Below are 25,486 nucleotides of genomic sequence, written 5' to 3' on the forward strand. Positions count from 1 at the left end.
ATGTAAAAGGTATTAAAATGGTTTTAACAATCCTCTAATTTTAAAGGGCTAAAATTCTTTCTCTAAATAATTTTAAAACACGTAAATGTCTCTTTTGGTGGATGGCTTTATTTCTGGGTCAGTCATGACCTGGCAGGTACAAGTCCCGCAGGAGGTCTGTGCAGAGACCCTCCTCCTCACCGAGGCCGAAGCCTGCTTCCAAGTGCCACAAACTGCCCTCAGGTCAGCCTCCTGACGTGCCTCTCAGAGCAACTCCCTTTTCCCAGTCACCCAGACCTAAAACCTCAGGGTCTGCTGCAGCAAGCTCACCACATCCACTCCATTTCCTTTATCTTGTCGGCCCCCACATCTTGTTTCTTCTGCCTACAAAGATGCCACTTAGAGCTTTTGCTCTTCACCTTCCTCCTGAGAACCACTGCCCAAGTCCAGACCCAGGTCCTCATCACCCTCACTCCTAACGATTCCTGAGGGTCCCTCAAAGCCAGCCTCCCTCCCACAACCATCTGCAGCCTGGGTGACTCTCCGAGAGCAACCTCCTTTCAGCCTCCTACTTGGATACCTTCTGTGGCTCTTTGCTGCCTGAGCACCTCTGCCTGCATCCCTTTCAAGGCCCCCATTTCTGACATCCACACCTTCCCTGTGATATATCTCACAAGCATCTCCAGTGCAATCAGGCATGTCTCTTCACTGCCCGTGGCCATATAACGTGGCTGCATTCATATTGCTGCCCTAATCTAGAATGCCCTCGCTCTTCTTAGAGGGAGGCAAACCATACGAAACTCTTAAATACAGAGAACAAACTGAGGGTTGATTGGCGGCGGGGGGAGCAGGGGAGAGGGGAAAATGGGTGATGGGCACTGACGAGGGCACTTATTGGGCTGAGCACTGGTTGTTGTATGTAAGTGATAAACACAGGAATCTACCCCCAAAACCAAGAGCACACTGTACACACTGTATGTTAGCCAACTTGACAATAAGTTACATTAAATAAATAAATAAATAAATAAATAAATAAATAAATAAATAGAATAGAATAGAATAGAATAGAATAGAATAGAATAGAATGCCCTCACTTTTCTTAGCCTGTTTTCCCAGAATCAGGTTAAGGGTCACTTGAGTGTTGCATTAAGTCCTCTCTGAACAACTCAATCCTCCCTGGCTTCCCCTTTTCTAAGCTTTTACACTACCTTGTAAGATATACTAAATTATATACTGTCCAGAACTGATTCATCCTTGTTTCATAATTCTGACTGCTCCTGAATACTTTACATGAGTTTTTAAAACTCATCTGGAAAAATATATGCTATCAAGCACAAATGATTTTGTGATTTTTGGCAGATACTGGTTTATAAGCTTGGCCATTTCCCTTATATTATGAATGACTTGGCTACAAAGTATAGTACTTAGTAGGCACATTTAAATATTAAAATGCCTGAAGTGTTACCTGCCCAATACATTACCTGTACTGGGGAGGCATTTGAATATCCCCCCATGGTGATAGGAACCGAGAACTGCTCCATGAACACAGGCAACGTGCCTAACTTTCCTGGGAAGATGAAGTCAAAGAGCGACCACAGCTCCCGGAGGTTATTTTGCATCGGTGAGCCGGACAAGATGATGCGATGAGGGGTGCGGAACTATTTCGGGAAAGAAAACATTTTATTAAATTCACTTTCCAAGGGATGACTACCATCCCAACCCCAAAATACTCCCATGCAATCCTGTTAAATTTTAACACTTTTACATATCATTTTAGTCATCTCCAAAACATGGACACTTTATGCAATTTTAATTCTTCAATTACATGTAAATAAATAGGGAAGAATTTTTCTTATTGTTCAAGCTGAATACTACAGATCAGAGTCAGGTTTGGTTACATCTTAACAAATGACCCCTACAAGAGACATTTAGTAATGTGAACAATTAGAATTTTTAAAAACATGATAATGGGCAAGAATAAAGAATTTTCTGCATTAAAGCAAAATGTGTATTTCAAATCCCTTATGCAAAGCCCCTAAGTGTGTTACTCTCAATTAAACACTATTTTTCACCTGGAAATCCCCCAGTTATAAAAGGTCATACCTGTTTGCAAGCAAGGGTGACAGCAGCATTTGGATTTCGAATTTTGTGCCCCTCATCCAATATCACATAGTGCCAGTCATGCCTGCTAATGTCATCTTGCATCAGCCGAATGTAGGAGTAAGAAGTGATCAAAATGCCATGACAATGAGCAATATCTCGAATTAGTTTCTCCTAAAATATAAAATGGAAAAGCCAGTTTTAAATAAGCTCATTTAAATAAGTTAAATGAGTGTTACTCTTTGAGTGGCAACCTTTCGATCATGATATAATCTAATGCACTTTTAAAATATGTATACAAACATAATATACACAATTATGCATTATTAGCACTGGAAGTTTACTTTGTTTCATTAATCTGTAAGTGGTAAACACAGACTGCCATATCTACTATTGAGCGGGGGAGCCTCAAAAGAAGACTAGAAAAAGTTATAATATGTAAACACTTACCCAATTTTTATTTTTCTAACATATCCTTCCGTGTCAATCCTTGTTAAATTTAAATCAACAAGGAGGATGGGAAGTGATTATTTTAAAACCAGAAAAAGAAAATGAGAGAAAAACCAAGGAGACAAGACAAATCCAGGAGCTCTACCAGTATAAAACATGAAATCCGAGAGAAGAAAGTAGAAAAGGACATAAAAGCAATGATTTTTTTTTTTTTTTTAAGGTAGCAAAGGGACAATCTTTCCATAATTGTAGGGGGAAGGCTTTGAACCTGGAATTCTGCATTGATCCAGACTAGCAGTCATGCCTGAGAGAAACAATAAATTCACCTTCAGACAGGCAAAAACAGAAAACAAACTAGAGACAGATTAGGTAGGGTATGTTATATATCCAGCCAGTGAGAGGTGACTGCACCAAAGAACATGGTACCTTTCCAAGGGCAGAAGAAACACACAGCGCTCTGCAGAACGGCGACAGCAGAGCTCCCTGAACCGAAATGCTCATCACACACAGAGCACTTGCAGCAACTCTATGAAAAAGGACAGAGGTCCTATTACTAACCCCTGTTTTACAGATGAGGAAACCAGTAACAGACCAGGTCACACAGCTGGTAAGTGGAGGAGTCACGATTTGAAAGTATAAAGGCAGCCAACTCCAAAGCTAGTATTAACTAAATATTAGGCAATGCTGCCTCATACTTAACTGTAAAAGAAAAAAAAATTTAAGGGAAAATTACATGTAATATATATATACCAGTTCTCAATATAAATAACAGGTATCCTCTGCTTCAAACTAGCCACTTCACTTTTAGGAAAGACCTATATTAGTATCTGTTTTTGCCAACCAAAGGAAATCCAAAGAGGATTTCACTTTTATGAAAACAGGTGAAAAGCAAAATTAGTGTTCAGTGTTTGTTTAGCAGGGAGCCATTCTAGAAGCATTATGCACCCCAGCAACTAGAGTGGTGCCACCAGGCTCCTTCTCCAGGAACTACACTCAGCATCTTGGCAGTAAGCTGCCGTGCTCGGAAGCGGGTCCATATGCGTTTGGTGACTTGTTTCGTGCATGTTAGCAAGATGTGTCGTAAAGTATCAGAGAAGCCTTAGAGAGGTTATTTTTGCGGTCTGGGGATGCTCAAGAGTTTTTCCATATAAATTAATGGCAAGGGCTTCTTCACTTCATGCCACTTCAGTGTATGAAAGGTTTTATGGGAACGCTCTACTTTTGGGTAGTGGGGAAACCTATATTAAAACAGTAGGTGAATATGAAAGCATTGTTTTAAATGCTAATGAAACTGTTCAGAATAAATCTAAAACACAAAAAGGGATATATTTTTAAGCGTCACTGTAATTCCTGTTTGGTTTAACAAAACCTAGAGTGTGTACCGGAGAAAATAAAAGTGTACTAAAAATGCCACCCTGTCTAAGGACAGAAAGGGGCACAGGTGACACACACTGTGTGGTTCTTAATTGTGAAAGAAAAATAGGTTGGATTTACATTTGTAAAAAACAAGCCCACCTACTGATCCACAGTTGCTACTTCAACTGTGTACAAATACAAGAAAAGAAACAGACTGTAGAATTATCAAGGGGGAAAAGTAAGAGAATATAGGGGAAAAAAGTCAGGAAAATAGAACACAAAAAATACAATAGCTAGTTTCAGACTAAATGTACCAGGGGTCTCCACAACGATAGCAGGTCACTAGCAGCGAGACTTTCCAATGGGTGGGTACACACTGCCAAACCCTTAGACCCAAACTAGACTGGCATTGAAAGTTGGAAATATGGGAATTACCCAAGAAATGCAAACAGAAACAGGGCAGATCTAGAAATACAAATATCAGACAAAAGGAACTGACCAGACAAAAAGAGAGGCATTTGGTATTTTAAAAGAGACAACACACCAAGGAAGAGGAGCCAGGCATGGCCAGGCACCTGTCTACCAAAAAGCCCTACAACAACCCACGAGCACAAGCACTCAGAGCTGCACTGACGAAACAGTACATCCACACCCTGCAGGGCAACCGACCACAGCCTCCCAGAGTTTTTGACAGGTCAGAAGAGAGAAAGTAAGATTAAAGAAAACAAAAGGTCAAAAATTAAGATACAAATGTTCTGATGTGCACTCTCCATGAGCTCCTTGTAATAGCTATCGGCAGAGCTTTCGACCACACAGAGAATACTCGTTCTTTACATGCCACTGAGGCAGAAATCAAACTAAGTGGTCAATGCAATCTGCTAAAAAAGGAAAATGAGAGAACACGATAAAAACAAAAATTAGTGGACATTAAAAAAAAAAAAAAAAAAAAAAAAACCTGGTAGAACTAAAAAAGTAAAAATCGAAACAGCTCACTGAAAAGACCAGACAAACCTCTGTAAACTCAGCCCAGAAAGCAGAGTCAGATGCACAGCATGAGAAATGTCAAAGGAACACAACCCAGATGTAGACAATACACAAATATGTATTCTCACCAACACCACTGGTGAGCTAATGCCAAAACCCTGAACACTTTGACAGAAGATGACTATTAAAAAAATAAAGTACCAAAATGGACCCAAGAAAAATGAGACAAACCGATCAGACCAATTACTGAAGAATCTGAAAAAGATGGTATGCTCTTCTCACCAAAAGTCAACCAGACCCAAAGGGTTTCATGAGTAAAGTAAGAATCCATCCTGTTGTTTAAACTGTTCCAAAAAGCAGGAAAAGACAGGACACATTTCAATTCATTACTGTAAGACTAGTAAAACCTTGTTTTCAAAACTAACAGACACAACACACACATGTGTGCACTCCCTACTAGAGAACCATTACTTTATAAATAAAATCTAGTAGTATATTAACCTAATAAGGCTCATCGCAGGAATACAAGAGCGAAATATTAGGAAACCTGATGTAATAATTCATGTAATCACAATCATACCAATTTTGTAAAACTCAACATCTTCAAAAATGACTTTAATATTACGTTAATAAACTAGGATTGGAATATTTTTCAATTCAATAGAGTATAAAAGGGTACAATAGGAGCCAAAGAATTTTGAAAGAGAACTATAAAGTGGGAGAAATGACCTTCTCATGTCATAACACACTCAAAACTTCCAAGTTAATAAAACTGCCTTAGAGGATAATTAGGATATCTGGTATGTTAAAGGTTCAACGGGGAGATCTGTATTATCATTATCATTATTATCATTACTATTATTATTATTATTATGACTACTACTCTGCCATCCCCCTATTCCCAATTTTCAATGCCTGCACAGTACTACACTGAAGACCACACCTGATTAACCATTTCCCAACTTTGTACCTTATGATGAATGTACAGTAAAAACCTCAGGGCTCACAGCTTTACAAACACACATATAGGTTCTCCTGGGACTCACCTCCCTCCATTTTGCCCTTACGACACTGCTATTCCAATGCCACTGGCCCCACCACAGCTACCAGTAGCGCCCATGAAGAAAAGCAGGCTGTCCAAAGAAGCACTACTCTACCTCAAACACCTCATCCCGTCAGTCCTGCGATTTTTTGAAGCCAGAGTAGATGTTAATAATTCCTCTGCATCTAAATTTTCCCCTGAGACTGTGGACAGGCAGCTACCACAACTCTACCCCCATTTTCCCCTCCAGGAGAGCAGTGGCTGCTCAAAGTCATGAAGCAGGTAGGACCCAAGAAGATAGCAAACTGAAATACAGAACGTGAGTGCTTAATTTCTCCTCTAGACCTGGAGCTCTGTGTATACATAGAGAGAAGAGGCGGGTGAAAACAAGTACAAATGTTTGGGGCTTCAAAAACAGCACAAGTCAAATTACCACTCACGTTTATAAAACATCCACTGCATTGTAGCCAAACCCTGCAAATGTAGGCCTACTTGCGCATGACCCTGAAACTCCTAACTGTTAGATTCAGGATGGTCATTCCATTAACCCCCCAGGAATACTGCTCCAAACTGGATTCTGGACATCACTTCAACAGAGTTAAACAAATGAGATGCCAAGCCCCTCAAATACACACCAGTGGAACCATGTTCAGCTTCTTTTGCAGGTATAAGGATCAAAGTTTATTTGGAAAATTCTGTAATGTTAAGCTATAGAAATACAGAATTTCTACCATATTCAGAAGATATATGACAGTGATTAAGAATCAAAAGGACAGTTTTATAAAAAGAGTAAGAATCTTTTTAAAAAAATATCCCTATTGAAAATATAACCTCCACTTAATAGCCACTGGGTAAAAACACCATCTAAGATTATTTGTTTTCACCTGATTCAATCTCAGAATTCTATAACTGCCTAGACTGGAGTTTCAATAATGGTGAATTGTTGAATATTATGGACGTCTCTATCCAAACACTTAAGACAAATCATCTCGGGCGGTTTCAAATTAAAAGCTTGTAAAATATGTAACCTCTCCTAGTTTTTGCAATTAATAGGGTACATCTGCAATTAGCCTGACTTACTGAATGCAGTGCTGTTGTCATTAAAAGATGTCTGTGGAAGTGCTGCTGTTATTATGGAGGCTCAGGAGACCAATCCCTCCTAGAGGGCAAACAGTGGACTGGTAGAAAACAACAGCCATAAATCACACTGTCAGGCAGCGGGGAGAGCGGAGTGGAGCACAGGCACATGAAGGCCATTCACGATAAACACAGCACGGCAGCTTCCCGGGCAGGATTTACTGCACCTGTAATTAATTAAAATTTCCTTCAAGCTAAATCTTTAATAAACAAGGATTTGTGCTGACAATGAAGAAAAAAGGGCTCCAGCAACATAATTTTACAATATACTTCACAGAACAAGCATAGCATCTATCATTTCTTGTATCAGGTGTATACACTGTCTCCAAAGTTAATAGGAATTACATCACTTTGTGTTATAATTTGTGTACTTGGAATGGGTCTGAAATATTTAGGATGCTTGAGGGACCATGTGGTCCTTTTCTACTTTTATCTGTTATATCTCTACTTGACTCCCTTCCAGCTCGTTAAAAAGCCAAGTCTTTTGACTCCTAACATTCCAGAAAACAGGAGAACACGTGATGGCAGTTTCATCAAACAGCCACGTTTTCCTGTGGTTTGTTCTTTAATCGTACCTTGCATTTTGCAAAAAGAATTTCAACATGCTATTTCATTGTTTCCATTTGGGGCCAAACGTATCTGGATGCGAGAAAAAAAGGTCTAGAAGTGAATGCCCACGAACGTGTTTGATAAAGCAAGTGTGAACCTTCTATCTAGAATGTATTTATACTCAATCAGTCAGAAACATCAGAGCATCTTTTCTTGACTACTGAGAAGAAGGAGTCTACAACATTCTTTGTTTCTAACAGTAAGAATTGTAACTGAGTTACATGCCAAGGACAACACTAAGCTTTTGTGTACATCTGTTACCTCAGTAACTCTTCACAAAATTACCAAAAAATACTCATTTTTCAGGACATCAAACTAGGCTCAGAGAAGTTAAATGACTTGCCCAAGGTCACAAAGCTATCAAACAGCAAATCCAAGATTGGAACCCTAGTCTGGTAATGACAAAATTTATGCTTTGGAGCCTTTAAGTTATTGTTGCATTTCCCACTCTTCTGCCTCTAAGTGCCACAAATTTGTCACAGTGAGATTAAACTCTTTGAATTATCGAAAATATTCCACATAATTACCAAATCCTACATAGCAGGAAAAGGTAGGAGACAAACTGACGACTGTTTCAGAATATAAGCATGAAATTTCTCATTATGTATCTTCCAACAAATTGAAAAAAGGGTCCTTAATAATTAAACTTCATAACAGTGCTAAAGACGCCACCACCCACTGTGAATTATGTGAGAAGTATCACAAAACTGCCTTCTTTTATTATCTTTTCATATATTTTCTTTCCCCAAGAAAATGGTTAGCTTTTCAAGGTCAGTTAAAAACATCACATCCATTTTTTAGAGCCCTAACAGCATCAAATACGTACAATATCATGTTTATAGTTATTCAACAAATGTATGCTAATTGACTCATATCAAGTTTCTCTATGTTAGAAAAAAGGGATCATGAAACATAATGAGAAATGGAAAATCTTAGATTCCTATTAGATGAGATTTCAATTGACCATTAAAGATGATTCAGAAGACTCAAAATGTCTTTATCTGATTTGATTGTTTGGCTGAAATATTAGCCACATATATTTTTGCATGGCTCCTGGGTTTGCACTTGATAATTCTAAATTATGCTGTCAATCAAATACAATATTAACAAAGACAATATAGGGTCACATGGTGAGAGAGGTGGGAAGCTACAAGGCAATGTAAGGAAGAAGAATGATAGATGCGTTCCATTCAGAAATGGTTTGATCATTTGATGTCTGTTCTCTAAATGAAATTTTTTTCTAGTTTTTAAATTTTTACGCCATATCAGCTACCACAAATCATTAGGAAAATCAAGACAATCTACTTGAATAAGTAGAACAATTCTTGAGTTATTATTTTTAAGTTTTCTAAAGAGAATTTCTCTTCTGTATTTTCTCTATCACTGAATGTCCCTATGCCAGAGCACCATTATCACATTTAGATAGGACAGCTACTGGACACAGAAAGCCCCACCATGGAGAAAAAGAATCTCAGCTGATAAGGACAGAAAGTAAGTTAGGCATTACATGCTGGGTTAGACGCCAGACTAGCAATGACAGAATATTTGAAATACGATTAAAAAACATAAACCGTACTGCAATGTAACACATTATCTGTAAGCCAACAGGAATGCATGGGGTGGTGACAAAGATCTTCACACATAAATATAAAAGGAAGGGGCAAAGGTATCAAATGTCACTTTAGTGTTTGAATCCAACAGCTGGAGTTCTGATCTCAGGAAGTGTTAGTAACAAGGTCTGTGCAAAGGATTTAAAGTATTTTCAATGTGTCCTCATCACAAATAACAAACTGATACTAACAATAATGAGTAATAAACTGATTGTGTTTCTAAGTCAAGACTAGTCTGTAAGATGCAAAAAAAGATTTTATCTTTTGCATAACAACTTACATCTTTAGAGATCTGGAATACTTCATAATGGAAAAGAAATGGTAGAGTTAATTCAGGGTCAGAGGAAAAACACAAGTCTACAGCTTTTCCTCAAAAGTTAAATAAGAAACTTCAGGTTAAGTTCCTTGGTAAATGGTAAAGCACTGAAAAAATTATGAACATTCATATGTATGCAGGTGTCTGTGTGTGCAAAACGACCTCAGAAGATGAAACCACTGTAAACAAAAGTGAAATATCTATTCTTTAAAGTTCTGCCCTCCAAACAAGGAAGCAAGTCGCACCAACAGAGACCTTACACTTACATGAAGACAGTTCTTCAGTTTAAAATAAAAGAGGAAATGCAGGTAAGCCACAATATACGGTGAAAGTGAATAAATGCCCTTCAGTCCCAAAAGAAAAGAAAACGTTAAAGAGGAACATATGAAAAGTGTACCTCTTAAAGAGAAGCATCAACTAATGAATCCTGCTGCAAGAGTTTGCAACATAAAACATTAAGAAACATCAATAGACAAACAAGTGAAAAAAGGCATCAAAAATGTTTTACAGGGTTGACGAAAAGATAGTTACAATTTAGTTTGACTAGAAAAAAAAATCTAAACTGTTATTTTCATGCTGTTAAAAATCACTGGATTTTTTTTTTTTTTTTGATCACAGCATTAACCCTACTTCATTAATTATTTTAATTCCGTTTGTTACCATCACTTAAAATTCAGGGCAAAGTCGACTGATTTTAACAGCAGCTACTATAAGCAAGATTCCATCTCATCAACCTTGAGCTACCAAATTATAAACAGTCCTTACTTTTATCAAAAGTTCCACTTACTCACGATCATGAACAAAATGGGACTCTGGGAGGAAAGGGGTACTGGGTGAACCCACGGAAAGTGGAGTTTAGTGGCTCACATGCATCCACCTCAGTGAAGCAAACATTCAGCAGCTCTTTCAGGTACGCTGCTCTTGTGGGGGGAACACAAGAGCTCACTCAAGAGCCCCAAAGACTTGGGAAAGAAAGAACTCATAACAAACTGTCACTTCCCGTCAATAGTGTAACCTGCAAACCCACAGCAAAGAAGGGTAATTATTCATTTAGGCAGAGTCTGGATGGTCAGAGATGAGAATTTAGAAGTATAATACAACCTCTCTATGCTACCCATTGGAGCACAGGTAAACTTCCTTTTTAATGTGACTAAAACTACAAATAAGTGAAGAAATTCAACTTTCAAAATACAGTGGTTATGCTTACATGATGACCAAGAATTCAGAGACCAAAAAAGCAACTTAACTAAAAAGCAACAATACAAATTAGGAAATTCGCAAAAAGGAAGATTGTTCTTTCGTCACTAAGAATATATTTAAAAGCACGTTAAATGCATTTACCAATGAGGTGTTCTATTACACTTTCCTTAAACTGTGTAAGGCCACTAATGCCCCAAATCCAGCTGGCTGACTGTTATGTAAGCCCTGATGTACGGTCCCACTCACGCTAGTAGGCTTGTGGTGTGCCCTGTGACCAGTTGTATTTTGCTGGACAACAAACATGTCTCAATACCACTATGAACTGTTAGAATGATAAAGCCTACATTCCTAATTGTTTTGAAAATACAGAGATCTAAATTAAATCAGTGACAATAAGATTAATGCAGAAAAGAAATAGGAACATACATGTGAGAAATATAGGCATCAGAGGGAAAACAAATATGTAAAATGGAAGACTTTAAAACCAAGCAAACTATAATTTACTGAAGTATTATAGTGTTACCTTTTTGTGAGTGTAGGAGCCAGTTTCATGCAGAATTGCCACTCTGAACGGAGGCCACCACGTGTGAAATTCCTTCACCCACTGATGCATCACTGTCGTTGGACAGACAATTATAGTCGGACCCAACCCCTTGAACCTGCACCCAAAACATCCAAGAAGAAAACACAACCATGAATGACAGCATATGGGTGATTAAGCGCTAAAAAACAAAAAAGGAAACAAATAGAAGGCTAACAGTTTAAAAAAGAAGAGCCTAGCTATGGAAATTTATTTTTTCTTTAAAGAAAAAGCTATTGAGGTTAAAACCCAGTAAGTGAAATCTAGAGTAAAGTAAATGGAAACTGAACAAAAATTACATAACAAAAATACTTTCCTTTCCTCTTCTCCAGATTAGGGAAAATATTACAGGTTTCTTCAAACCAAAGAGAATCTTCTGTTTGAAGCTTTACAGCCTATGAAGAGTTTTCACTCACACAATTTCAATCAACTGCACAGCCCTAGAAAGTAAGCAGGACAGGAATGCTGCAGTGTTCCGGGGCTCTGGAGGCCGGCACGCCTGAGGCAACATGGTTACCAGCAGACGCGGCAAGGCCTAGAGCCAGTCTTTACCCACCACAGCCTGCCTTCACTGCGTGGTGCTGCTCGCTCCTCTGGAGGGCACCACAGTGACCGCTTCCACTGGAAAGCCCATGCCACGAGCACAGCTGTACTGTTCTCACAGAGAGCAACAGAGCACTACGTGGCAAGAGGCTTAATGACAGTCACCCACTGACCCAGCAATCCTGAAGAAACATTTATGTACCAGGATACGCACCGTAGCATATTTACATTGTGGAAAAAGTGAGTGCTACCGAAACGTCCATAAAGACAACGACTGAACAAACCATCCCATTTCTTTAATTCAGCACAAGCCAGTGGGTCTGGACTCCAGCTCTGCACACATATGTGTGCTCTTGCACACATAAAGTGCAAGATCCTGGGCACATCAACTTAACCTCTTTGAACCTCAGCTTTCACATCTTAAAATGGGAATAATAATAGTACTGATCATATAGGGTTATATAAAGATTAAATCAGTTAACACCTATAAAATGCTCACAACAGGGCCAGATAGCAAATATTACAAGCTTGTTAAATAAGATTGAATATTATATAACCATTAAAATCATTTTTGAAGAATATTTAAAAACCTGGGATAATATTCATAAGAAGTCTTTTAAAAAAACAAATTATGGAATCATCCCATCTCACTTACACATGGAGAGCTGGTAGATTGGTCCTGGTGGCCACTATCTCAACATCCATCTCTCCTCTCTCCTTCCTAACAGAACCACCATTTTGTTAGGTATCCTCTCTTCCTTCCCACACATGTACTTGATGGGACTGATGACTGCCTGGCTGAGGCGAGAGGGGAAAAGCAGGAACCCTGGTTCACGCACAGCAGTCAGCACACAGTACCCCCTGGCGATGCTCACTCTTCCACTAAGGGCCTGGCAAGTCTGGTTCACTCAGGGTAAGGATGGACTTCCATTCTAGGCTGGGGCAGAGTTTGCTCTTTTGGGTGCTCCTACCAATGGCTGATGGCCAGTTGGGTTACAGTGCAAGGAGACCTGATGACTAATAAGAACTGGCCATAGGAGAAAACTGAAGTCCCTGGGTCCCTGATCACATCACTGAGCTGCTGATCATACTGTGTCTACTGCCCACCTCCTCCATAGGTTCTTAGATATACTACACGTATTGTGAATATTGGACTCAACATAAGGTTTCCCTTACTGGCAGTAAAAATAACCTGATACATTGCACACCGCAGGTAACTCACTGCATGTGTACCATCCTGCCCTTTCCCCCTGTTAACAGTGGAAAAAGTATCCCTTTTTTGTCTGACCAATCCCTTTGCCTGTCCTTACCTCTCACTCATTCTGGGGCAGAGTCACTGCCACTCTCCCCCTCCCCCACCTTTTTCTGCCCCAAAAGGATGCTGAATATCTGATGCTAGATGCACACTGCATATGCTTTCCCCAAGCTACCTCATTAATCCCCATAGTTGTAATTTCTCCCTTTACACTGATGCCCTCAAATCTAGGTCCCCACCCCAGATCTCCTTCCTGAACTGCAAAGTACCATACTCTTGAATGTCTAATTGCTGGCTGACTTAGATGTCCCCACAGCACCACACATCATTCTTCTCTACCTCGCCCTCCTCCCATGTTTGCAAACCCAATGGAAAGAACTGTCACCCACTGTCCAGGTATCTGAATTAGAAATGCATGCTTCCTCACTGATCTGTCCCTCTTGTTCTCTACCATACCCAACCTATGCTGACTTCATGCCATGTCTACCTCCTAAATCCCTCTGAAAGGCACCCTTCTCTCCATCTACACTGTTAATGCTCCAGTTCTGGTCACTATCACCTCTTACCTAGGTTACTACACTTTTTAGCACAGTCATTTCAGAAAGGCAAAATCTGAATGTCTCATCCCTTTGCTTGAAAGCCTTTAATGTTTGCCCACTGCGCTTGAATAATCTACACACCTTGAGCTGGCCTATGAGACCACAAGGATCTGACCTCTGCTCACCTCTTCAGCCTCGACTCTCTCACTGCCCCCATCCCAACATCTGCCTCTGTGGTTCAGCACTCCACCTGCCAGTGCTGTCTTCAGTTTCTACAAAGTACATACTCCTCTGATCTCTCAACCTTCCCCTTGTCCCCTCTTACCCTCTTAACTGCCATCTATTTGTGCTTTAGCTCTTGAGCTTCTCCAGGGTCTTCCTCTTTCCCTACAGATAGGTTAAGGATCCTTCTGTGGTATATCCACACTAGACAGGACCCCATACTAACCCTACCGTGACACATATCACTCTTATTGTAAATGTGTATTAGATCTTTCCTAAGCTCCTTGAGGGTAGGAATGGCCTCTTCTTCAAATGATCTCAATGCCCAGACCACAGGAGATAATGTATATTGGCCTTTTTAAATGAAAACATTTTCTTAAATGTTGTTAGAAAATATACTGAAATGTTAAAAGAGATGATTTCTGAGTTAGGGAATCATGTAATTTTTATTTTCTTGCTACAGCTCAGTAAATAATTCCTGACCTTAAAAAAATTTTTTGTAGGTTACTCAGAATAAATCACACAGTGCTTGATGTATTAAAAATAATCTTCCGCACAACTCAAAAATACCTAATAGAAAACAAGCCATAACCGAAATGAGGCTTACCCTTATATTCCAATGTGACAAAATGCCTCCACCCACTTCTAAATCCTCTCACCCTTCAGCTACAGTCACTGTCTCTGCCCCTCTGCTCCATATTAAGGTCTCAAGAAGTCAGAGGCTACAACAGACTGACACTTCTCACTGAATTCCCAAGCGAGAATCTGCTCCTCACTAAGGGCAGGTCCCATGCAGGACCTCAAGCTCCCTGGGGAGGGCATGACTTTGCTCTGGCCTCTTCCGTGGCTACATTCCTTTCTAAAAGGATTAAATGCACCAGCTTCTTTACATCCTCCAAGGGGAACAAGAGTTATCATCAATATGCACTTAGCAGGGATTAGGAAACAACCAACCAAAACCTCTTTAAAATATTCACAAACTCACTTTCAAGTAAGCATGAATATACATACACAATGTATTCAGTTATACAGCATTTTTTCTTTTTATCACATGCTTTCTGCAAATGGCTACATTGATGACTCACACTTTGTCATTTAAGGCCAATATTTTATTCTAGCTAATCATCTATCTGGCATTACTATACCCTTTAATTTCTGCCATTTTCCCTCTATTAGAAGACTATGAAGATTTTCACAATGAGTGGAAATCTAGGAACAGACCTAGATTGTTCCTGAACCACAGAAGGGTCAATCAAATCCATTAACAGTCACATCAACTGAATCACCCTTTTCCAATCCTCAATACCAGTGAGATGAGCATAAGAAAAGGCTAAATGTACTAGAATGATTAGCATCAATTACCAAACTGGCTAAAATTTCTTTCATCTTTGATTATCATTGATTATCTAATGAGTTTAGGACAAGGCAATAGCTCCAACAGTCAAATACTTCAACCTGCAGGATGGAAATCTGCTATACATTGGTTAGAACTTACCAGGAATTACAAAGTAAAATATTTACCTTTGGAAGTTCATTAATTTTTTCAGGCCACTTATTGGTAACCAGAAAATTACTAAATGATATCCAAGACTCTATTAACTGAAGTTTGAAAGGTAAGTAATTTATTTTCTCTCCGTCATGAAATTCAGGGGGCCTATCATTATAACAGGAACAGCCCCGGGAAGAGAAGGTAGTACGTATACATGATGATCTGGGATAGATTTTTACAGCTGCATGTAATAAGCTACTCCCTCTTTTAAAACCAAACACACATGCAAAATACATTAAAAAACAAAACCAAAAGAACTTCTTTACCATCAAGCTTCTTCTTGGCATCCCAGAGATTTACACTGTTTTAATGATCATGGACCATAAAATTGCAACATGAAGACCATCTCAGGTCAGGGCCCCAAGTCTACAGCTTGCAGGGGTTCAGAGAAAATGTAAATAGCCAAGGAAGCAATGTCAGCTCATGCAGAACTTCATGTGACCATTTGTCTATTTTTCTTTAGGACATAAACACAAAGAAGAACTCCAAGTTCATCTAGTTACAGAGGTGGACATGTTATAAACTTGTGAGGAAAATGTGATACAATTTGGTCTGGCACATGGAAGTGGAGGGGACCGAGCTCCCCAGTACACCTCTATTCATAAAGGGCCCAGTGGTTTGGGTGATACACAACTGCATCCTGGGAAGCCACTTCTACCAATGCTATTTTAATAAAGACAATCTGGGCTACAGTCCAGCATGCCACACTATTTCATTATGAAACAGAGGATATGGGCATTGATGGTTAAGTGATTACAGCTGCTGCTCACTGTTAACCCTGATTTCCCTCCTCGTCGGACTGCCACCACCACTCCAGAGAGCAAGTTTTAATTTTTAGATCAAAACTACACTGCAGGGATGACCTGAGTTTTCCTAGGCCCAGCATATCAGACTCTACACAAGTTTCATGATAATAGAAAGGGAAGGAAAGATAAGAGGTGGGAAATAAGAAAACCCCAGATATCATTTAAGGAAAGAAAGACAGTCTTAGAAACCATCGGGGGCAGCTTGGAGCATTCCAGTTATCCAAAAAGAAAGGAACAAACAAACAAAAAAACACCCATGTAGACATGCAGAGCCAAGCCAATCAAAGCGCTTATTTAGAACACAGAAAGCACTTTTTAAAATGCTAAACTGACACTCATAGAGAAGAAAACACACTAACTGTTCAACTATGATTTTTCCCTCAGGCTGGAATCTTTTCACCTTTCCAAGCAAAATATGTTATAGAATTCTAATATTTGAAGCAAAACCTCTGCTTTGGTATAACCTCCATGTAATAACAAAATATTTAGTATTTTTAAATCTCCAAATGTTTTTTCCCTTTCTTATGTCATATAAATATTCCTAAAATATTCTAAAACCTTAAGTAACACTCATGAGAAGGCTGATCTGTTAAATTAATGGAAGAGTAACGAAGAAAAATAAAGCACTACTGAAGATTTAAAAAAAAAAAAAGTTCTTTACTCAATAGTTTATGGTTTGCATTTGGCTCCCTACTAAACATTTCTCTGGGGATAAACCAGAGTGCAGGATAGTAACTTTCTGCAGTTGCTGACTTCAAGCACATTGACACTATGTTAAAGGTATCTCCAAACCCTATTTAGTAAATGTCTGAGGTTTCTACAACATAACCATTTGGTAGATATCTTGCTATTGTTACCCATCAGATAAACCTATTCAAATACAAGGAGCTCTCAGATTATTTGGGTTCAAGAATAAATACCCCACACGATTTACCTACTATTAGTTTTACCAATACTGATTTACATAGAGCCAATTTATAGCTTCAATAGGGAAATAAATGCTCACTGTATTTCAAGATAAAATACTTCAATCCCAACACACTGAACTGATAGTTTAAATGCTTATTCTTTCAGAATACCAAAGCTTTAATAGTTCATTTCAATTCCTAAAGAAAATAAAGATTGCAATCTAAACATAATTTTCTATCATTTTAGGCAGTCATTTAGGCTTTGGCTTTAGAATTGATATAAAAATCTTGAAGATTAGGAGAGGGAGAAGAAAGCAGAGTGAGCAGACAAGTAATTTCATGTAAAAAAAAAAAAAAAAAAGCACTATCTACAAATGCTATCGAGCATACTGATTATAAAAGAAATTCGGGAGAATGGCTTCTCCAAAGCTCCAACCTTCCCCATGAATAGACTTTGCACTTACTGTAATGCTCACCTGGTCTCCTGCCAGAACAAAATATTTTAATGTAAAATTTAATAAATGGAACTAAAGGTATTATGCCCAATTTAAAATTCCATATTGTGTAAACTATCGATATTAACATAATTGAGTTTGTAAACAATCCATTTGTAGAAGCTAACCTTAGACACTGTATTGACCCAAAATATCTAGTGGGGCTCATCTGCAAAATGAAGCATCAATGCCTGGAATTCATTAAAAGTGTTACATGTTTAATTTCTCCTGCCCTACAGCTCCATTGTCTCGTAAAAATTTTCCTTTGATGTCCCCCACTAAAAGAATTAAAGGAATATTGTAATTGAAATGTCATCAATAATTCACAAGACCCTCCTCCACAGCAATACATCTGATGAAATATTAATTGAGCTCCACAGACTGACAGTCTGCAGAGGAGCACTTGCCTGTAATTTGAACCACGAGTCCTGATCTTGCTGTAGCTCAGACCTGCCAAGAAGGCAATTATCTGGATGGTCTTGCCCAATCCCATTTCATCTCCCAGAATTCCTCCTGCCTGCTGGCAGTGCAATTCCCACAGCCACCTAACACCTGTCTGCTGGTACCTACAACAACAAACACCAACAAGAAAGAGAAAATGGCAAATGGTGGATAATACAGATCATAACAGAAAGTACTCATGAATTAATCATTTGACTAGGTTCTAGTACCAGTCAGAGAAACATGCCGGATGTGTGTTTTACATGAGTATTATATTTATAAGGTCATACATTTTTGATTACCTAGGCATAAAATCACAAATTTTTCTTTATAGAACACATTAACACATTTCTAATTAAACTGATAGATGAGGTAATTAGGGACTATTTCATTTCTTTTTCAACATTAGAAATAGCTTAGTAAACAAGCAAAAATTTATTGTCTTTTATTCAATATCTTTCTGGAAAAAAATCTCACATATCTTTAGTTATATAAAGTTCCAATAATTTGTCTATGAAAAAGAGGCATTAACATTTACATTTTCTATCTCAGCAGCATCAAAAAGCAAGACAGAACACCACAATTTACAGCATATACTGTTGAAAAGTCACTTGACAATTACATTATCTTTTTATAGGAAAATTTTAATTGAATTTTGAGGCCATAAACAAGTCTGAATAAAAGGGCTGCTCACAAAATTAGTATATGACAGATGATTCTGTCATATTATTAGCAGATGCAAAAAAAGAACAGTTTAAAGACAATACAAAAAATCTTTTTAATATTTTAAAGCAGAATTTGATTCAGGGAGTTTATCATAAATACAAAAAGATCAGAGCTATTAAAATTTTAATTTTTTTAATGTTTATTTATTTTTGAGAGAGAAAGAGTGTGAGTGGGGGAGGAGCAGAGAGAGGGAGACACAGAATCCAAAGCAGGGTCCAGACTCTGAGCTGTCAGCACAGACTGACGCGGGGCTCAAACCCACGACCGCGAGATCATGACCTGAGCCGAAGTCAGATGCTTAACCGACTGAGCTGCCCAGGCGCCCCCAGAGCTATTAAAATTTTAAATAAGGAGTACAAAACAAAAAGAAATAATATGTTCCCCTCTAAAAAAAAAAAAAAAAAAAAAAAAAAAAGTTGGTATTTTCCTTTCTCCACTAAAGGCATAATTTATAATCTAAAAAGGAAGCTTAAAAAAAGGAATAATGCAAGAGGCATTTTTGAGAGTGAAGGAAAGACAATATCATGGAATGGTATGAAAATTACCAAGTTTAAAAAAAAAAAATCTAAGGCAAAAAACACTTACAGGACAATAAAATCTACAGTTTTTTCTTTTTTTTTTCCCCAAAGAAAATACCAAGGCTTATGAGTGCTCCACCCCATCACAGTTTGGGGGCAGCTGGGTGGCCACTGGTTAAGCGTCTGATTCTTGATTTTGGTTCAGGTCATGATCTCCCAGTGGTTGGTGAGATCAATCCCCATGTCAGGCTCTGCACTGTCAGCAAAGAGCCTGCTTAGGATTCTCTGTCCTTCTCTCTCTGCCCCTCCCATGCTTTTGCGCACATGTACATGCTCTCTCGCTCGCTCGCTCTCTCTCAAAATAAATAAACTTAAGAAACAAACAATACAGGTGGTTTTCTTGTTGGTTTACTGGGTCAATATTTAGTCTAGTATGTGATCTGTCTACCTAGAACCTCTCTGTGAACTCCAGTCCTTGCTGAACCACTCTTATCTAATCTCTTCTTAATTATATGTTATAATTTCCCCCCAATAGTTTGCAAATCAATTCCAAAAGTGTAACTCTAGCTGTTGCCGTTACTATCATATTAGGAAAACTTTAAATAAGAATGCTGCTGCTCATTAAGTTTGTTAATATATACACTGATTATGTCCCCTGAAGAAGAGGATTAAAAATCAAAACATAGTAAAGTCTAGTATGGATAAAAGAACTTTAGATCCAGGAAGAAGGACAAGTTCTATTAACACACGGTATGTACAGAGAATGATGGCTACCAACTCCTTTAGAAGCCAACTGCTGGGGAGGCAGCTGGCCAGGTGGTTTGGATATAGCCCCACAACCATCCTGCATAAAGATGATCAACCCATTTTATAGTTAGGAAATGAAAGCACAGAGGTTAAATAACTTGCCAAAAGTCACAACGCTGGGAAAAAAAAAATGAGCAAGCCAGAATTGAAATCCAGAACCTCTCCTTCCAAAGTGACTCCACTTAGGAGATAATCTTGACCAGCAGTTCTCAATGGGGAGTTATTTGGTTACCTAGGGGATATTTGGTAATCCCTGGAGTCATTTTTGGCTGTTAAAATTAGTAAAGCATAATTGTCATCTAGTGGGTTGAGTCCAAAGATGCTGTTCAACATCCTACAATGCACAGAATAATTCTTACAACAAAGAATTATTCTGCCCCAAATGCTCAGGATGAGAAACACTGATCTAGGCTAAAAGCTGCTGTGAACCAGTTACACTGGACCAATTTCAGCTGTGGATAAAGATGTGGTTCAGGGGTGCTGGGGTGCCTCAGTTGGTTAAGCTTCCAACTCTTCATTTCAGCTCAGGTCATGATCTCATGGCTGCGGGGTCAAGCCCCATGTCGGGCTCTGTGCTGAGCAGGGAGCCTGCTTGGTCTTCTCTCTCTCCCCTTCTCTGCTCTCTCTCTCTCAAAATAGAAAAAAAAAAAAGATGTAGTTCAAAAAACTCCCCCAAAAAACTGATGTACGATTGGAATCACTAAATACTAACAAACCTCCTTTTTCTGAGGTGCAGAACAACTATGAGACCAGCTCCTCCAGGCAGAGCAGGGACCTCAATCTCCCAATGATCATTCTAGTGTTTCACTTTTAAACTACACGGCCTCCCTCCAATAAGGGTGCAACACCTCTCTTCGTTTGGAGCCAATCAACTTAAGGCAGGAAAAATCTAGAGGAGCACTTGAGAAGTCATCAAAGGAATAAAAAGTGGCAACCGGCATGGTATCCCAAGGGGAGTTTGGGAGGGCATTAAGACAGCTGCATCCTATGTGACCCAGGATAGGCAGTAATAGCGTGCCCGGTGTTTCCTCACCTCCAAATGTAATCTCCAAGGGTACCTGAATAGCATATGATTATGTGTTTATAAAATGAATAACACTAAAGAAATGGTTTAAGGAAAAGTCTCCATTAGGCGGTCCTGTAAGTCGTATCACGACTTTCTACAAAGGCTCTCAGACTGCACCCGCATATGCTGGCTGAGGCGTCAGGGGCCCTGGGTTCTGGTTTCGGCAGCACCACTGACAGACTAAGGTTCTGTTGCTTTCATTTCCTAATAAAAACTGTAAACAATTACACACTTCAAATGAAAGCAAGTTAACAGAATTCCGTTTTCAGAACCTTTAAAAAGCATATAAAAATTACTCCTTCAGAAAAAGTTAAAGATTTTTTACAGGCTATTATAAAATAGTAAAAAATGACTATACTGTGCTTCCCCCATGAGACTGAAGTATCACCAAATAACCACAAATAATTGGTTTTTCTTGGCACTGTCACACTAACCCAAGACTGCATTTGCTAGTGTGGCTAAAAGTCAGGTCAGAAGACTGAAGTTTGTCATTTGATTGCTACATTATACAGATGAATGCATTTGCTGGGCAAATTTTCAAAACAGAATTTTAAAAGTTAAACACGATCTTGCAGAAAATAGCACTTAAATAGATAATTGTACCTTCTGACTCCCTTGTGTACAACTATACCCTGTTAATTTAATTCCACAGAGGGCGGTAAATACAGCAAAAATATATCTACAGCTTAAAATTAAACTGGCCTGGCTAAAACTTAATCATCAAAGAAAAATGGAGACACATCAATCCTATTAATTTTTCTCATACAGCAGAAGAAAAGGAACAGAAGTTTAATAACACTTATGAAATATTTAAAAACCTGTTTTTGAGAAATGAACACAAAATACTTTCCAGAAATGTGCAATTAAGACTAATTAAAACAGGGGCGTCTGGGTGGCTCAGTCAGTTAAGTGCCCGACTCTTGGTTTCGGCTCAGGTCATGATCTCACGGTTCGTGAGATCAAGCCCCACATCAGGCTCTGCGCTAACGGTGCAGAGCCTGCTTGGGGTTCTCTCTCTCTCCAATCTCTCTGCCCCTACCCCACTTGCTCTCTCTGTCAAAAATAAACAAACATAAACAATTTTTTTTTCTTAAAAAGACTAAAACAAACAAGCAAACGTACTTACATTAACTACTATAGGGTTAATAGTCAATACCCTATATGCTCCTAGTAATCAAAGTTTGGTTCGAGTGTGAAATTTCCTTAACAGAAAATCTCACTCACACTTTCACAAAAATGCACTCAACTTGACTCTTGAGCATATTTGCCAACTCACTTACTACATGTGTAGAAGCATCCTTCTTTGTTAAATCAATTTAATTTATAATCTGGGTATTCCTTTTGCTTGTACAACACTGATACTATTTGGCCTGTTCCTTAAGAAGCAATCACTTTAGAGCCGACAAAAAGAGAGTTGTCAATAAATGCTGTCTTTATGAATCCTTCCATAGTTAATTTTCATGTGGGAGAAGCAATAAACAAAGAAGCTACCTCTCTGGGCTATAAAATGATTCATCTGCAAAAATTACTAGGGAGATTCTGGACTAAATTTCCACATAGGTCTTCTTCTGTCCAGTTAGGACAATCCAACCAAGACACTTCACATTTTCAGGATTTCAGCTTTCTTATACATAGTGTGATACAGTAATTACTCCCAACTCCTTCTGCCCACCCTCTCCTCATAGAGATAAAAACTGAAACTATAATATAAGACCTCTGAGAGAAAAGATAAAAAGCATGTTATTTTTCAATAGAGATCTTGCACAAGTTTTCAATAGAGATTGTCTATTTTCAATAGAGATCTTGCACGGTTGACAGGTGAATCTATGAAGGAGATTAAACATAACTGTCTCAAAGAAATTAAGTTCACATCCTGCACCCAACTACCAAGTGATGCTACTAGACAGAAAGCTATTTAATGGTTTAACTTCCTCTATGCATTGAAGAAGCCTTCCTAAATTATCTTGTTAAGTAAATCCCAGGAGTGATGAGACTGAAAATGTGCCTCAGTATTTACATTCATCATAAGAGACTGGCCCAGGCCAGGTAGGCTACAGGCACACATCTATCACACAGCTCCCAGTTATCTGGAACACTTGGCCACTTCACACATGAAACATAGTCTCACATAGCAACTTAATGCTAAAGGTGTTTGCCTATACCTTCTCTTTTGACATTAGAACAACATCTGCATAAAATATTTAGATGCACATTTGGTCAGCTCAGAAGTATTCTACCCTTAGGTACAATATAAAACACTTAGATACTACTCTCAATAGTTTTTTATTTCTACACAGAAGTAAAAAAACAAAAACAAAAAAAAAACCACACCCCAATATTGATTTTAATATATATCTCTTCTTACTTAATCTGACTTAAGAAATTAGAGATTTGGTCCCTTAAATTTACTAAGAACAAAAAAATAATCTGATGGAGATGGCTTTTAAATGTGTTGCTTCTAGGCTGCAGAGACAGGTCCACATAGACTCAGCAGCTTACAAACATGCCCAATGTGAACATTAGTCAATTTATTATCATCTACTTTTAATGAGCAGTACGTGGCTAAAATTTCATTTGATGGTATCCGTATCTGCAATACATTGTTGCAAGTACCTTAAGGGTCCACAGGTAACTACTGTGTAATTCCTGAAATATTAATTTGTACACAATGGCTTGATGACAGACATAAAGGAAAGAACACACAGCACATACTTAAAAAGCTTTTTGAACAGAAAACCCGGGATTTTAAAATCGTCAAACTCAGCATCGCTCTCCTCAGAATCGCCTTCAAGCTTCAGGCACTTCTCTTTGTCCCGCAGCCTCAGCTTATTCCATCTCCTACCATGAAAATAAAAATCATATTTCCATTATTTTGGTTGCATGATTAGAATATAGTTCTAGATAATGCACAAGAAAAAGAAGAAAATTAGAATGGTCTTTTAGCTTTCTACTACCATCATTATCCAAAACACTGATACTCAAAAAAAAAAAAAAAAAAAATTCTCTTTTCCTTCTTTCTCAATTCAATTCTTATTTGAATTATTACAGCTGCTTTAGAAATATTTCTGGAAGGTCCCATTTCATTATCAAAACTACTTGTTCCTCTCCTGGCATACCCTAAAGGGAAATTTCTATGCTAGTTCCTAAGATATGTGAACTTAATTCTAGAAAAGACTCAGTGAAAATTTCAATATAACTATCTCCAAAATGACAGTATAACAAAAAATAGATTTTGTTTATAATCACTATTTCTGTGCCAAAGGTATGATAGCCATAGCATAAAACAGCATAGTATCTTGAACATAAAGCAAATTTTTGGTCAAAACTGCTATATATCAGATTAACATATGAGGGGGCATCAGAAGTATCAAAGGACTGACAATTAACTTAGAAAAAACGTTTCCACTAAATAAAATCTAAGTTATAAATTTAGTAATAAGATGCTTTTAAGATATAAAATAAGATGAATTGTTACTCAAAAACTAAAAATAGAACTACCCTACGACCCAGCAATTGCACTACTAGGCATTTATCCAAGGGATACAGGTGTGCTGTTTCAAAGGGACACATGCACCCCCATGTTTATAGCAGCACTATCCACAATAGCCAAAGTATGGAAAGAGCCCTGTCCATCGATGGATGAATGGATGAAGAAGATGTGGTATATATACACAATGGAGTATTACTCGGCAATCAAAAAGAATGAAATCTTGCCATTTGCAACTACGTGGGTGGAACTGGAGGGTATTATGCTAACTGAAATTAGCCAGTCAGAGAAAGACAAATATCATATGACTTCACTCATATGAGGACTTTAAGAGACAAAACAGATAAACATAAGGGAAGGGAGACAAAAATAATATAAAACCAGGGAGAGGAACAAATAGAAGAGACTCATAAATACGGAGAACAAACTGAGGGTTGCTGGAGGGGTTGTGGGTGGGGGGATGGGCTAAATGGGTAAGGGGCATTAAGGAATCTATCTACTCCTGAAATCATTGTTTCACTATGTGGTAACTAATTTGGATGTAAATTCTAAAAAATAATAAAATTTAAAAAATAAGATGAGTATTTATATTTCAGAAGGGTGATGCCATGTATGTATAACGAAAAAATGTCAAAAGATCTGAAAGTCTTTTTTTTAAGTGTTTATTTTGAGAGAGGGAGAGAGAGAGAACACACGCACACGCAGGACAGGGGCAGAGAGAAAATCCAAGCAGGCTCCACACTGTCAGCGCAGAGCCCAACG

General features: G+C 38.3%; 1 protein-coding gene across 2 annotated transcripts in view; it reads right to left on the reverse strand.

The window, feature by feature from the left end:
• Positions 1-25,486, reverse strand: part of ERCC6 (ERCC excision repair 6, chromatin remodeling factor) — a 78,577-nt gene that overhangs the window by 21,166 nt on the left and 31,925 nt on the right. For both annotated transcript variants that reach the window (XR_009252389.1, XM_058697004.1), the window contains exons 6-10: positions 23,950-24,075; positions 18,087-18,245; positions 11,307-11,442; positions 2,083-2,253; positions 1,461-1,637 (exon numbers count right to left, since the gene is read on the reverse strand). Coding sequence is in view for 1 of the 2 variants with exons in the window: in XM_058697004.1 (XP_058552987.1) it covers positions 1,461-1,637; positions 2,083-2,253; positions 11,307-11,442; positions 18,087-18,245; positions 23,950-24,075 (769 nt within the window). In the remaining variant the exon portion in view is untranslated. The remainder of the gene's footprint in view (positions 1-1,460; positions 1,638-2,082; positions 2,254-11,306; positions 11,443-18,086; positions 18,246-23,949; positions 24,076-25,486) is intronic.

Source organism: Neofelis nebulosa, chromosome 13 (assembly GCF_028018385.1).
Source record: "Neofelis nebulosa isolate mNeoNeb1 chromosome 13, mNeoNeb1.pri, whole genome shotgun sequence".
Taxonomy (NCBI): Eukaryota; Metazoa; Chordata; class Mammalia; order Carnivora; family Felidae; genus Neofelis; species Neofelis nebulosa.